Source organism: Triticum urartu, chromosome 3A, assembly GCF_056163025.1.
Source record: "Triticum urartu cultivar PI428250 chromosome 3A, HENAU_Tu73, whole genome shotgun sequence".
Classification (NCBI taxonomy): Eukaryota; Viridiplantae; Streptophyta; class Magnoliopsida; order Poales; family Poaceae; genus Triticum; species Triticum urartu.
Genome location: NC_141875.1, coordinates 127,162,654 through 127,178,625, shown reverse-complemented (window position 1 = coordinate 127,178,625; position 15,972 = coordinate 127,162,654). Strand labels below are relative to the sequence as shown.

At 43.4% G+C, this 15,972-nt stretch overlaps 1 protein-coding gene across 1 annotated transcript; it reads right to left on the bottom strand.

Annotated features, from left to right (window-relative positions):
• Positions 1–13,577: 13,577 nt before the first annotated feature.
• Positions 13,578–14,656, bottom strand: LOC147978902 (uncharacterized). The gene is made up of 4 exons (XM_087514937.1): positions 14,570–14,656; positions 14,033–14,491; positions 13,884–13,951; positions 13,578–13,806 (listed from the first exon to the last, which is right to left on the bottom strand). The coding sequence occupies exons 1-4, from the start codon at positions 14,654–14,656 to the stop codon at positions 13,578–13,580; spliced, it is 843 nt and encodes a 280-aa protein (XP_087371063.1).
• Between the last annotated feature and the right edge of the window lie 1,316 nt (positions 14,657–15,972).

The following is a 15,972-nucleotide window of genomic DNA, read 5'->3' as shown; positions in this document are numbered from 1 at the left end:
CCAAAGGAAAGCTGGCGTGCCTTCGGCTATTTTCGGAGGGCGTGTGGAGGTGTGTCTCCGGCAGATCTCGCGGGATTCGATTGTTGATTGTTGGTGGTCCTTGGTATATCTGCTCGGACCCAGTTTTCGTTCATCTATGTTCGTGTGTCTTCAGATTGGATCCCTTCAATCTTCGGTTTTCTTCATCGGTGGAGGTTGCTATTATGATGTGCTGGTCCTATGGAGTCTTAGCACGGCGACTTCTCGATTGTCCACTACAAAAAGTGTTTCCTAGCTCCAGCGAGGGAGGGGCGATGATGACGGCGCGCCTTCGGCGCGCTTCAATGCTTATAATCGTCACTAGATGGTCTGCGCATCTATATGTAATTTTTATTATTTCCGGTGTTCATTGTACTGCCATGATTGAAGATGAATAAATCTGCAAAAAAATAACCTTAGATAATAATTATAATCATAGTAATCACATGAAGCACTACCGGAACTAGGGATTTCGCCGACTTCTAGGTATTCACTAAGTTCAATAAATTGGGAGCTCGGGAGAGTAATGTCTCTATCGCGTTGACAAAAATTGGACTTGGTAGTGACACACAACTCGGCATACTTCACAGTTTGCCTATTGCCATGAAAAAGGGACTCGGCGAAAGAAAGAAACTCTGCGTTGTCTCACATTCATCGAGTTCCTCTATATATAAACTCGACAGGTGGGCCCCATCGATGACTAGGTGAGATAGCTGTCGCAGCGGCCTATCTTTGCCGGGTTTCCTCTAACGGAAACTTGCAATCATTTCGCTTCCTTCTCATTTATATTACGGAATTCCATGGGTCACATCTATGCCAAGCACCCGGGTAGATAAACTCGGCAATCTTTTTTCCTTTTTTTATTATGAAAATCAAGGGGTTATGTCTATGGCTAGCACCTGTAGAGATAGACTCGGCAAACAGTTGACAGACGCACGTGGCAACGACAACTTATGTTGAACACTTTTGCGAAATCTGCACGGCTTAAGAGCAGTTTTTAAAACCCTTTTTGTTCGAAAAAAGCGTGAATCATATCTTTCTTCAAGAAAAACGTGAATAGTATTTACAAGCTCATTTCCAAACAGTTTATCGGAACAAAGACAAATGATATGATATTGGAAAGTTGGTGCAAATTCACTTATTTTTCATATTTAAAGCTATCCCAAATTCCTACATATTAAGAGGAATTTGAAAAATGATATAATTTTTCAAATCGAACAACCAAAGATCTTATTAAAAACAGTTCATCAGAATGACGCAAGTGATATGGTGTTGGAAAGTTGATGAAAAACCGCTACTTTTTTCATGTCGAAAGTGTTTTCCAACTCAAAAAGGTTTAAATGTAATATGAAAAATGGCCTAAGTTTTTCCTAGATTATATTTTTGCTTTATTTTTAACGGTTTCTCAAAATGAAGCAACCAATAAGGAGTTGGAAAGCTTGAAAAAATGCGATTTTTTGGTATACAACTACTTTCCCTTTTTTTTGCGGTTTTTAGCGAATTTTGAAAATGGCTTAAAATGTAGGAAGATGGGCCAAATGAGACAACTTTAGAAAGTTACCGAATATGCGAAACTTTTTCGTGTAAAAGGTTTCTCCAATTCTAAGCCATTTTTGACTAGTTTTGAAAATAGCGAGATCATCTGTGCTATCTTCATCGTGAAAACAGAGTTTTCGAACCACACTGCATGACGAAGTTGAACTTATGAGGTGTGTCTATTCGAACTTCATACTGTTTTTCGTGTGCTATTTTGCCTGTTATTCCTTAGCCACTCATCGAAATTGAGCAAATGATACACCGTTAGAAAGCTGTTGCAAACACGTAACTTTTCCATGTTAAAACTTGTTTTGAGCGATACAAGCAATTTTTTTAAGACTTCTATCCGAATAACTGAGTATGATATACCGTTGGAATGCTTATGAGTAGAAATAACATGTTCATGTAGACATTTTTTTTCAAATTCGATACAGTTTATGAGCATTTTAAAAAATGCTAAAAAGGACATCATTTTTGTTTGTTTTTTGAACATGTTAATTAACATTGGATTTCTCGCACAAGCAGTTTTGAACTGTGTCAAAAGGATCACGTGAACTTCTGTAAGCAAACCTTTAAGGCTTTTCGATTTGTATTCTTTTTATTCTTATCTGAAACATATATTTTCTTTTGTTTTAGACCAATTTTTTTTTCAAATTCGCCGTGGTTTAATATTTTTTTTGAATACAGTAAAGATTTATTGTGAACGATATACACCAAACTTTTGAACCGTTCATCAAAATAAAGCATATGATACACCGTTGGAAAATTGATGGATAGGAGATTTTTTTCTTGTAGATCGTTTTTTTAGAATTTTAAAGGTTTGAGAGAAAAAAATGAACACAAAAAGAACATCATTTTTTGTATTATTCAACATGTAAATATATGCTGAACCTCGGTCACAAGCATTTTTTTATTTTCCTGGGCGGAAACTTAAACTTCTTGCATTAAATCTTTTAGACTTTGCCTTATCCTTCTATTTCTCATGCGAAATGTACTCCATGTAGTGGTTGAACTGCACTATGATATTTTTTATCTTATGTACTAAACCCTTTATTGTTTAGAAACAGTAAAAATCCATTTTTTAGAAACATAAAATTGTTCTTTTTTTGAATTTGAACTTCTTGTTTTATTTTCTAGAAACGAGGAATAATTGTTTCATCGAACTGCACTATTTTTTATTTAAATTTTTTGTTTTCACTTTTTTGCAAAGAATTTTTTCCATAAGCATCGAACCATTTTGTTATTTTAATTTAAACTTCTTGATTTTATTTTTAGAAACAAGAAATACCCTACATTCCTAAAAAACATCAAATTAATATGTTATTTTAACTTGAATTTCTTTTTGGTTTTTAGAAAATGGGAAATCCATTTTTTATAAAAAAATATTAATTGATCCATTATTTTAATTTGAACTTTTTAATTTTATATTTTAGACACCGAAAAAATATGTTTTTATAAGGAATTTGAGTGATGAATGTTCTTATTTTTGTAACAGAACTGAACAACCGAGCTAACCAACAACTAGCGCTCTAACACGTACTCCAGGCTCTAACTAGCGCTCTAGCAAAAACCGTTTCCACATAAAAAAACCGTTTTGACAAGAACTTCAAAACTAGATCCCATGTCTGTATGTTCCGACGATATTTTTTCAAGTAAAAAGTTACCACACCTGCGGTATGTATATTCTTAAGTTGTTGCACATAAGTCATCACATCATAAAAATAGTTTCCCCAACCTTCTCGCACATGCACATGCATGCATGCACGCATGCATAGAGGACACAAAGCTGATGTCATGCTAAATTCTTCCAATCTGAAAAATTCAAAATGCTTTGTAGCTCAAACTGTGAGTCGGATTCATAATTCGTTTTCCCATAAAAGATCTAATGCGGCAGGACATGTTAAACTAGAACTCATATTCATATGTTTCGATGACTTTTTTCAGTCAAAACTTACCACGCTTGAGCTAAGTAAGTTATCATCGCTGTTGTGTGTATATTGCGATGCTATTTACACAAAAGTTATCAGGGGTATTGTTGGGGATATAACTATTGGACATGGCCTGCCCAGGAGGGACCGGGTCATACCACTGGCGACTTATCAATGAAGATGGCGGGTCATAGCAACCCTATTGACGGCCCAAGACCCAGATGCAACTTGAGGCCCAAGAGGATGAACCGCTTATGTATAACTTGTATTGTAAGGCAAGTTTAGTTAGTCACCTAACCGCACACATTGTGTATGAGCTGGTCGGGACTCTGTAAGCCGCCGGGCATCAACCTGTGTATATAAATGGATGGCCCAGCGGCGGGTTAGGGACAAGAAACAAAAAGTCAAGAACTAGGTGAAGCGTATTCGCTCCCTAGTAATCGAAACCCAAGCAATACAACCCCAAACTGGAGTAGGCCTTTACCTTATTGTGAGGGGCCGAACCAGTATAAACTCTCTATGTCCTTTGTCCCGATTAACCCCTTCAAGCTAAACTAGTTGCGATGGCTCCACGACTAAGTCCTTTCACTAGGGCATCTACCGCGTTAAACCCATGACAGTTGGCGCCCACCATGGGGCCAGCGCACGGTGGTTTCGAGTTCTTGAAGGGTAGCTTCCCAGGGATCAAGGGATACGCTGTGGGCTGGATGACCAAGAGTCGTCGCGGCAAACTCTACATCAACAACGCAGGCTGGGGCCCCGAGGCTGGCTCAATTGAGTACAGGCCCTGAGCCGGACACCTGCACCTACATCATTGAGACGACTCAATGCGCACGACTCGCCAAGCCCAATCAAGCCGCTGTGAAGCATACCTTTGTTGGTTTCATCCATGGGGCGGAATTTGAGGAAAGATCTGTGTTTGGTGGTAAGACGGCCATCTACTCTAATGGTGAGTCGTCAACCGGTGAGACCAATTCAATGTATCAACTACAGGACGACCGGCTTGGGGGCTGTTCCGATGGCGACAGTATTTCGGACCCCTATGAGCCACCAAACAGGGTTGTGATCTTCATGGCTGGTACACAGCCGGCGCTTGGCTCAATGACCGTCGCGGCTATGACCTCTAGCTCAACAGCTGTGGTGACGTCCGGTGCTAGCGGCCCTGCGCGCCTGCCGGCTCAGGTGTTAACTGAATTGCTGGATGCTTTGGCGGCTTTGATGGGGGTGGAGGTGACCCCAAACACTCAAGAACAGCATAAGGTGGATGTGGCGAAGCTACGAGATGAGATAGCTGAAGCCAAGGAAGAACTGGCAACTGAAAATGCTAGGATGCCCATGGAGCGAACTACTTTGGACGCTCAGGCCCAACGGATTCAGGAAGAGTCTTTCTGGCTTAGCTTGGATCAAAATGCTTCAAATGCCATCATGAGAAGGAGGCACCAGAGTCGCTTACCTCTGCAGTATGATGCGAGAAACCTTTTCAACACACCGGGGGCAGGGACCGGTGACCCACCTGTGGTGATCCGAGCGGTTGAGGCACTCGTGACTGGAGCACCAGTTCTGCTGCGTGCTGTGGATCTGCCTTGTTTGGATATAACTCTGCCTTAGCATGTTCCGACACCACTGGGTCATTATTCTAACCCTTTGGATAACATGATTGCTGCAGCGTCACGATTGGCGGCTCTCCCAGTTGAAGGCGAGTCCCCAGCCGCGATAGAGACGCGGAGGGCCAGAGAACTTCTTCAGACATCAGTGTCCCAACAGGCGGCTTATTCATATAGTCGTGAACGGATTCATTCAACCCCTCGTCCAACCCGGAGTTATAGTAGACATATTGAATCACCGGCAGTTTCAAGCAGTGAACAACACCATAACTAGCCTAGTAGGCATGACCCGACGCGCGGTGAAGTCGATGCTCAGACATTGGTGGATCAGGGCAGGGTACGTCGGGAGGATGAGCTGGTAGCTCAGATGGCGGCTCAACAGCAATCTCCGGTTTACCCGTCAACGTTTGTGGAGGCAGGAGTGACCTCTAGAACTTTGGGTGTGCCATGTTTAGTGCCGGCTCTACGCAACGAGCGTTTACCTAAGGATCTCAAGGGCCCTCGTAAGGTGCCTAACTACACGACGGATCAGCCCCCTGAGGCTTGGATTGAGAGCTATGAGATGGCTATGGAGATGTTGGATGTTAGTGATGCCACATGTGCTAAGTATTTCACCATGCATGATGTTGGATGGGTCGGCTCGTACTTGGTTGAAAGGGATGCCCGCTAACTCCATTAGATCATGGGCGGAGTTGAAAGCACGTTTCATCCAAAATTTTAAAGACACATGCAAATAGCCTATGTCAATCCTGGATTTAGACTCTTGCGTCCAAGGTGAGGGTGAATCAACAACCAATTGGGTGCGCCGGATCTCAGCTGTTATACACTCATCGGACAAATCAATGCCGGTTCAGCAGTCCTGATGTTGGAGAAAAATTGCCGTTTCCTTCCCCTTAAGCAGAAACTAGGGCGGCTTAAACGTCACTGTAGTGACATGGGAGAGCTCATGGCGGCTCTCATCAAATACGCCGACTCTGATAGTACTAAAGACCCTGAGTCTGATGAGGAGAAGGCTGGTAAGGGGAAGAAGAATGGCAGTGCGAAGGGACATCAACATAATACGGCGGGTCAAAGTGGCAACAGTAAACGCAAAGTTGATGGCAATGTAGACTTTGTGGCTAACACCAATACGCAGAATAATAATCAGCATCATCAGGTAAAGCCGCCCTGGCTTGGAGGACCAAAGTTTAACCTTGAGGCATTGATGAACCAACCTTTCCCAAAGCATGGGACGCAAGAGAAGCCGGCTAATCATCTATGGAAGGATTGCTTCATCATGAGGGAGTACCAAAACTCCAATTTTTTCCAGAATAATCATGGCCCGAACGACGGCTCAGGATCCGGCTCTCCCGGGACTGGCTTTCGTAGTGGCGGTTCAAACTCCAGGTTTCAGGGCCAAGGCAATCAAGGTGGTTTTAATCAATCTGGTCAAGGGAATCAGCAGCAGCAGTCTGGGTATCAGAGCAACCCGAAATAGTTGAATAGTGGAAAGTATCATGTGTTCACCACAAGTTTATGCAAACGGGACCAGAAGATTAGTAACAGGGTAGTAAACACAGTTGAGCCGACGATTCCTCGTTATCTGCGATGGTCTGAACATCCTATTCTTTGGAGCTATGAGGATCACCCGCCCCGGGTTGACAATCCAGGTCAGTTGGCTTTGGTGGTTGTGCCTCAAGTTGGGGGGTACAAGTTTACTAAGGTGCTCATGGATGGAGGCAACAACATCAATATCCTTTACTATGACACTTTTCATCGTATGAATTTGACTGATAAAGATCTTAAGCCATCTAATACTGTTTTTCATGGAGTGGTGCCTGGTAAGTCGGCGTATCCAGTGGATAAGATAGCTTTGGAAGTGGCCTTTGGTGATGATCGTGATTATCGAGCTGAGACATTGACTTTTGAGGTGGTCAAGATCTAGAGCCCTTATCATGCTTTGTTCGGATGGACGGCTTATGCTAAGTTTATGGCAAGGCCTTGTTATGTTTATCTGCAGCTTAAGATGCCAGGTCACAAGGGCACCATCACGGTACATGGGAACAGGAAGATAGCCTTGGAGTGTGAAGAGGGCGATGTTGCTTATGTTGAGTCTGTTTGTGCAACCGAAGAGTTGAAGTTTTATAAGGATAATGTTGATTTGGCAGATATGAGACCTTTGAAGAAACCAACCACGAAGCATGACCCTCTGTTGAAGTTTAAATCAGTAGATGACACTAAGTTGGTTGATTTTGTTCCTGGCGAATTATCCAAGCAGTTCAGTATCAGTGCTAATCTGGATCTGAAATAGGAAAGCATGGTCATCGGGTTCATCCGTGAGAAACGGGACATCTTTGCATGGAAACCTTCAGACATGCCAGGTGTACCGAGGGAACTCGCTGAGCACACTCTCAATATTGATCCAAAGTTTGAACCGTTCAAGCAATTCCTTCGTCACTTTTATGAAGAGAGGCGTAAGACCATTGGTGAAGAAGTGGCCCGGCTCTTGGCAGTTGAGTTCATTGTTGAGTTTTTCATCCTGAATGGTTGGCTAACCCGGTGCTGGTGCTTAAGAAAAACGACACTTGGTGCATGTGTGGGGAATACACATACCTTAATAAGGCCCACCCGGCTGATCCTTTTGCTCTCCCTCGTATTGATCAGATTATTGATGCTACGGCGGGTTGTGAGCGTTTGAGTTTTCTGGATGCTTATTTTGGGTATCATTAGATCAAGATGGCAGTGAAGGACCAAGAGAAGACATCCTTCATCACACCCTTTGGAGCCTTCTGCTATGTGTCTGCCTTTTGGGCTCAAGAGTGCCTAGGCGACTTATCAGCGGTGTGTTCAAAATTGCCTTCATGATCATATTGGGCGCAATGTTCATGCGTATGTGGATGATATTGTTGTGAAATTCAGGAAGAAGGATACCTTGATAGATTATTTGAAAGAAACCTTTGACAATCTCCGGGTCTACAAGATGATGCTTAACCCGGCCAAGTGTGTTTTTTGTGTACCAGCAGACAAACTCTTGGGTTTTTTGGTTTCTGAAAGAGGCATTGAAGCTAACCCGGAGAAAATCAAGGCTATTACTTCCTTGGCTAAAACGGCGTGTATTGATGATGTTCAGTGTCTAGCGGGTTGTATTGCGGCCTTAAGCCGGTTGGGAGAAAAAGCTATCCCTTTGTATCAGATGATGAAGAAAATAGATCACTTTGTCTGGAGTGATGCTGCTGATCAGGCGTTTGAAGCCTTGAAGAAACAGTTAGCTGAATCGCCGATCGTTGCTACTCCTATTGATAAGAAGCCCTTGTTGTTATATGTGGCCACCAATAGCCGGGCTGTCATTATAGCAATTGTTGTGGAAAGGAAGGAACCAAGCAAGGGATATCCTGTTCAGCGGCCGGTTTATTATATCAGGGAGGTGCTCATTGAATCGAAGCAGAGGTATCCGCATTGGCAGAAGTTGGTATATGGAGTGTTCATGGCTAGTCGAAAGCTCAAGCAATATTTTTTAGTCATCCCAACACTATGGCCAATTCTGCTCCTTTAGGGAATATTATTCAAAATAGAGAGGCCACAGGTCGGGTAGCCAAGTGGGCCATTGAGCTTGGACCCCATGGTTTGAAATATATGCCTTGCACAGCCATCAAGTCCCAAGCACTTGTGGATTTCATCAATGATTGGACAGAATTGCTGATGCCCGAGGAGAAGCCGGATAGCACATATTAGACTATTCACTTTGATGGATCCATGCAGTTGGAGGGCTCGGGGGCCGGAGTTATTTTGACTTTCCCACGAGGTGATAAGTTTTGTTATGTTTTAAGGCTGGTGTTCCCTTGTACTAACAATGCAGCTGAGTATGAAGCCTTGCTCCATGGTCTTTGGATGGCTAAGGAGAAGAATCTAAGCCAGGTGAGGTGTTTTGGCGACTCAGATTTGGTGGCTCAGAAAGTCTCAGGAACTTGGGATTCTAAAGGCCCACTCATGGTGGCTTACCGCCGAGAGGTTGATGCTATCGCTGGTCATTTCAAAGGTTATCAAGTGGAACATGTTGATCACAGGAAAATGAGGCAATTGATTCTTTGAGCCGGCTAGCGTCCCAGCGTAAGCTGGTACCACCAAATGTTTTTCTTGATATTCTGCATAACCCTTCAGTCAAATTGCCGACGGAGGAACATCTTGCTATTCCTGACCCGGAGGCGCAGTTGGTGGTGGCTCTTCATGCTATTCCTGATTGGACAGTTCCATATTTGGCTTATATGACCCGGGGCGAGTTACCTGAAGATGAAACTTTGGCCAGGAAGATAACCCGACGGTCTAAGTCAATGGCTATTATCAATGGAGAGTTGCACCGATGCAGTGTCACAGGGGTGTTTCAACGTTGTGTTTCTCCCGAGGAAGGCCGTGAGATTCTATGAGAGACTCATGAAGGAGATTGTGGTCATCATGCTAGCTCTAAATCTCTCGTGGCCAAGGCTTTTCGTCATGGGTTTTATTCGCCGACGGCTCATGATGATGCAGAAGATTTGGTCAGTAAATGTGATGGTTGTCAGAAATTCTCAAGACGAGCTCATGTACCGGCTCAAGAATTGAGGATGATTCCAATTACTTGGCCGTTTGCAGTCTGGGGGCTGGATATGGTTGGACCTTTCAAAAGGTCCACAAATAAAAAGACCCACCTTATGGCGGTTGACAAATTTACAAAATAGGTTGAGGCAAAGTCGGTCAGTAAGTGTGACATGGCGATGGCGGTTCAATTCATCAAAAAGGTGATTTTCCGGTTTGGCTATCCTCACAACATTATAACTGATAATGTCACTAATCTGTCCAAGGGTGCTATGAAATAATTCTGTCAACGGGAGCATATTTGTCTTGATGTATCATTAGTGGCTCACCCCCAGTCCAATGGCCAAGCTGAAAGAGCCAATCAAGAAATTTTGAGAGGCATCAAGCCCCGACTTATGGTCCCTTTGCAGAGGACGCCGGGTTGTTGGGTGGAGGAATTGCCCTTAGTGTTATGGACTATCAATACTACCCCCAACAGATCTACGGGTTACACGCCTTTCTTCATGGTCTACGGAGTAGAGGCGGTTCTCCCTAGTGACATCCATTATGACTCACCCCGTGTGGCGGCTTATGTTGAAGCTGACAATGAAAAATCACGTCAGGATGCTCTTGACCTGTTGGATGAGGAGCGTGACTATGCGGCAGCTCGTTCAGCGATTTACCAGCAAGATCTGCGTCGTTATCATAGCCGCCGGGTTAAAACCAGGACCTTTCAAGAAGGAGATTTGGTGCTCCGGATCATCCAGGATCAAACTAACATGCACAAGCTATCCCCACCTTGGGAAGGGCCCTTTGTGGTCAGCAAAAATCTGAACAATGGGTAATACTACCTTATCAATGTTCGAGACCACAAGGACTCACGCATGTCGGAAGAGGAGACCCGTCGGCCCTGGAATATTGCTTATCTTCGGCCCTATTACACCTGAGCCACCGGCTCTTGTGATGTACATACTTTGTCAATGTATATATTATGATGAATATAATAAAGCTGGCATCCCTGATAATTCAGGACCTCTGTCGTTTCATTTATGATATGAGTCTTTATTTTCACTTCATACGATCACTTGGGGGCTTCCTGCTTATTGATCATAGTTATACTACCCTCTGGATCCGTCTTGTACGCCATGATTACAAAATACTTGGGGGCTTCCTGCTCATTGAGCATAGCTATGACTACCCTATTCATCCAGCTTATACACCTGAAATGAAATATTACTTGGGGGCTCTTTGTTAATGAACAGAGCTTTGTTGTCCCTTCTAATAGGCTTGGACGCCAGGTGTATTCACCAAAAATCTAGGTTATCCTGCCTTAGTTTGCCTGCCACTCCGACCAGGTAATCCTGGATTGACTCGACGTACTCTTGACAATCAATCTTATAAAGACCCTGAATTTGCCAAAGTTAAAACGAAGATTGGTCATGTGAGGTCCGGCTTACGGGTTTGAATTAAGGTTTAGCGCAGCGGCTGTGCGGCCCTTGAATAACACTTGACATTGAGGCTTGGCACCCTATGAATGCCTTGTTTTCTTCTGATTTATATTTGCTTTGAACATTTTTGCGGTTCATCTTTTGGTGCTATGTTGATATATTGTTGAAAATTGATTAGGGCCATGTTGCCTTACGATTCATATATGAGTCTATCTAGAGTTTGTTAACCCGGCCTGGCTTTGGACTTTAAGTCACCAGTGTATGATGATTATGTGATTGGAGTTCTGTGCTCTAAGCTTCGGGATGTTACCCTTGCTGCATATGGCGTTGTAAGCCGGCGGTATGAATAAATTGAACAAGGCGTTGTGCTCTAAGACTTTGGGTTGTTACCCTTACTGCACGTCGCATGATAAGCCGACAGTGTGAACAAATATCACAGGTATGATATTTATTTTGCTGTAATTGTATGAGGTTTTTGATAAACCCGCCCTGGTTATGGATTATTCAGTCATCAGTGGTTTTTATATCGGGTATTGTGACCCACCCTGGGGTAAACCGCCAGGGCACTTGTCTGCTTATGTGCAGGAAAAAATTGATAAGCATGGTCTGCATAATTGATGATATTTTAAGCATAAGTGATAGATCTTCGAATGACGGATCGGCAATGTTATGCAAATAAAACATGCATGATGGCACGGCATATCATTGTTTTTAAATAGCCTATTACAAGGCATATGATGGCCCAAAAGGATAAGTGTTTTTGAGACATAGCATCCAAAATCTATGACTGGTAAACCGGCTCATGAATTAAGACTTCTAGTCTTGGTGGGTCGAAGCCTTCGGGTCATCTTGTGCTTCTTCTTCTTCTTCTTCTTCTTCTTCTTCTTCTTCTTCTTCTCCTTGGTTATCCATTGGCTGGAAGTCAGGCGTAGTCCAGTTGATACCAGTCAAAGCTCTAAACACATCCTCATCATATATAAGACTAGATGGATATATGTCAGAAGCGATGGTATGCTTACGAGTCGGCGGGATGAGATCCCCTTCTTGATGAACCAGTGCCTTCACCTTCTTGTTCTCAGCATCATAAGCCACCTAGTATTGGGATAGATCTGTTTCTTTGGCCAGCTTGCTTGCTAATGGACGCATTTCCCTTGCTATTTTTGCAAAATCATCAGCGCTGAAAGGAGACCCATCTTCTTTCACACCAGGGCAGCCACTGGCTAAATCTTCTGGATCAAGATCTGCTTGCCATGCCTTTGCCCGGCTTAGGGCAGTCATGGCGCCGGCTCTGGTGGCTGATCGCTTTAACCCTTCAATTCTTTGGGGCAGCACCAATAGCTTCTCCAGTGTTTCCTTGTGAGGGTGGGCGGATGTTTCTTATGAATAGTAACGGAGATTGTCCGTTGTGCGCCAGTGTATAGCTGCTTTACTAGAGTATAGACAGCCTTAAGCTTGATGCGCATGTCTGAACCTAACTTGGTGCTTCGGGAGCCCGCATCAGTAAAAATTATTGGTAAACTGGCAGACAATTATGATATGCTATTGGTGCAAAGGAGAGTATTTTTTTGCTACTTACCGAAGATGGCCGATGTCATGTTGTTGATTTGATGCTTTAAACCGGACAACTCGTCAGTTACCGGTTTAAGGGCTGCTTCGACATCCTCTGCTCTTTTTAATAGAGCTGCCTTCTCGGACTAGCCGGTTCTATCAGTACTAAAGTTTTGTTTCAACTGTTCAATGTTTTCCAATGCAGTCTTCAACTCTGATTTGGCTTTGGAAGTCTCAAATTGTTGAGTTTGAATATTGGCCCTCATATCTTGGACTTGGGTTTCCTTCTCATTTAGTTCAGCCTACGACATGAACAACATGGAAGGTATTATGATCATGATTATTTTTGAAGTCCCAAGCACAATACAAGTATTTTCCTGGGCACTTGGGGGCTAATGCCTATTGCTCTTTTCAAGACAAGTTTAGATGATGACCCGGGCAAAATGATGTGATCCGGTTCATAAAGGCTACACACATGGATTTTATTTTTAGCCATGGTGATGAGTCCCGGCTTATTCATACCAATTAAACCGGCCCTTGGGGGCTACAGGTGCAAAGTTGATCACTAATATTTGAAGTCCCGACTTAACTTGATAGTTTAAGCCGGCCCTTGGGGACTACTAGTTCGATTTTCATATATTTATGACTATCTAAAAAGTCTACAATATATTAAATTCTATCATATTCTATAGACTTGGCAACTGATAGAGGTATATTTATATGAAAAGGATTGTGCTGGATTATCTCAAAGCGTTCCTTCATAAGGTTGACTAGGCCGGCTTCGAAGTCATGGCTGGTGTGAAGGCAGTTTAAATAACCATAGTGAATCTCTTGAGCGCTAAATTGAGCATAGCCTTCCCAGTCCACTTTCCATTTTCCCTTAGCAACAGTAGAGAACTCTTCTTTGGCGCTGTGTTTGGATAGGGCAATGGGGTTGCCTAGGGCTTGATAAGCCATTCCAGTAATTATTATATCCTTAGTTTTATGGGCTGAGCAGGACTGGGCGGTTTGTCATTTTCTAGATCAACGTCCATGGCATCTTGGGTAACAGGGTGGTCCTCTGGAGGGGGCTCATCCACAGCAGTTTCTGACACTTGATGCAGAGTCTCGGATGCGTCATGTTTCTCTAGATTAACAATATTGGGTTCTTCAGCCGGTTTGTCAACTCTCTGTTTCTTGTTGGGCTTTGCCATAGCACTGAAGAGGAAGTATAAGACAGAGTTAATATGACAATTAAGTGCATGATTCAAAATGGATAGATTTAACATTCTCACCCAGGCATAGTTTTGAAGGCTGGGATTTGAGTCCCAGTTGAGTCGCCGGAGGAGGAATGAGATGTTCCCTGATAATTTCAATCAGACGGATTAAGAGGTTGTCGACAAAGACCTGCCTTGGGATAAGCTAAGTCAGGAATATTTGAAACCTCCGGTCGATGCTTGCGAGGTGCTGGTGTGTTTGGTAAGCCGGAGGAAAGAACTCCGCCGCCACTGTTCCGGGTCGTGCGGCGAGCTTCATATTGCTGCTTCTTCAAAAGAAAGTTGGGATCCAAATAAGCTAAAGGATGATAAAACCTTACTTTCCAGCTTGTTTGCCGAACTTTCTGTCTTGGCAAAGGTTCAGAGTCGGAGGAAAGGATAGTTACCTCTTCAGCATTGGCATGGCTTCCTTCCGCATCATCCTGATAGCAATCATTATCAATAAGATGTACAAAAAATGAGCCAAGGGAGTCAAGTGTTACCTCCGACTTGTCACTATCATCCAAGTCAAATAACTCAGAAGGATTGGACTTCTTCTTGGCAGGCTTTTTAGTAGCCTTGGTCTTGGTCCGGGGTTTCTTGGCCGGCTTATCCTGCAGCTTCTTAGTCCAAAAAGGTGAATCGGCCTGCAAAAAATTAAATGGGTATGAAAAGGCAGTATAAGTGAAGGTATGATTCAATTGTGAAATTGGTTAAAAGCCTACAGCTGGCGGTTTGTTAAGAACGCAAAAAGGATTCAATCCAACATTACTGTAGTCTTCCAAGCTTTCATTTAACAGAGATTTGGTCATACTATTGATGTCTTTGTCAGTCAATTCAATCTGACAGTGGCTTTGAGGATCTTTTAACTCGCCGGTGTATTCATACATTAAGCCGGGATGGCGGCTTAGAGGAAAGACTCTCCAGCCGACCCAGCATCGAACCAGATCTATTCCAATCAAGCCGTTGGCCATCAAGGCCCAGATCTTTGAAAAGACTGGCATATACTTCTTCCATTATGATGTACTGATGCAGTCTGGAAGAGGGTGCCTGTTGCTAAGCCAGCTGGCGCGATACCCTGGCAGAGGATTTTCCCCTTCTGGAGAAGTGTCTTTGCAATAAAACCAGGTTTGATTCCAGTCTTTGGGATGACTGTGGTGGCTAGGAAAGTGGCTTCTTTTCGTCGATGTATAGAAATGCTTCCTAGCTCTAGGCTGGGCCCGTCTGTGAATTCATTCTACCGGTTTAAATAATAAAATTCCCTGAATAGTTCTACGGTGGGCTCCTATTGAAGGTACACCTCGTAGAATACTTGGAAGTTGCAGATGTTTGAAACGGAATTTGGACCGATGTCTTGTGGATGGAGCTTGAAAAAATGCAGCACATAGCGGAAGAATTTTGAGCTGGCAGGACTGAAACCCCGGAGCATGTGATCAGTGAAGATGGCTCAGGAGGAGTTTCAGTGCCTGGGACCCTCCAATGGATACCATATTTTTTGGCCAGGACACTTGTTTGAACATACTCGTTCAAATCTTCTTCGGTGACCCGGGAAACGACCCAGTTGCAGGCAGTGACAGTCTTGCACATTTTAAGAATGAAGGCCTAAAAGAAAGGAATATTACCAGTTTAGGATTATGCTGTTAAACCGGATCATTGATTCAAAAGTGAAGTGTTACAAGCAGTCATCATGTTAAGCCGGAAGATGAGTACTGACGTATGCGGATATTCATTTGGCAGCTTAAAAGGGGATTAATGGTACCTACCGGGTTAATCATTATGCTGTTAAGTCCGCCAGAGTTTAAAAAGTCAAAAATATTGTGCAGAACAAAATTATGAGGATGAATAAGCAAGCATGGTTAAACCGAAGAGTATTACCAGGTTACGCAGGCTATGAAGCGTATGATGGCGGCTTAAACGGGGCCTAATGTTATATGGTGGACCACAGTTTATGGTATAAGGTGCCATGGTAGTTATGGTACTTCAAATCTATCAGTGAAAATTTTGCTAAGTGATGGACAAACAGATTTCACAGACTGGAACTATAATTTTGGATCTGCAGCAGTTCAGAAAAGGCAGTAAATTCTAAACCTAAGGTGGCGGCAGCAGAAAAGTTCATGTGCTCTGATGA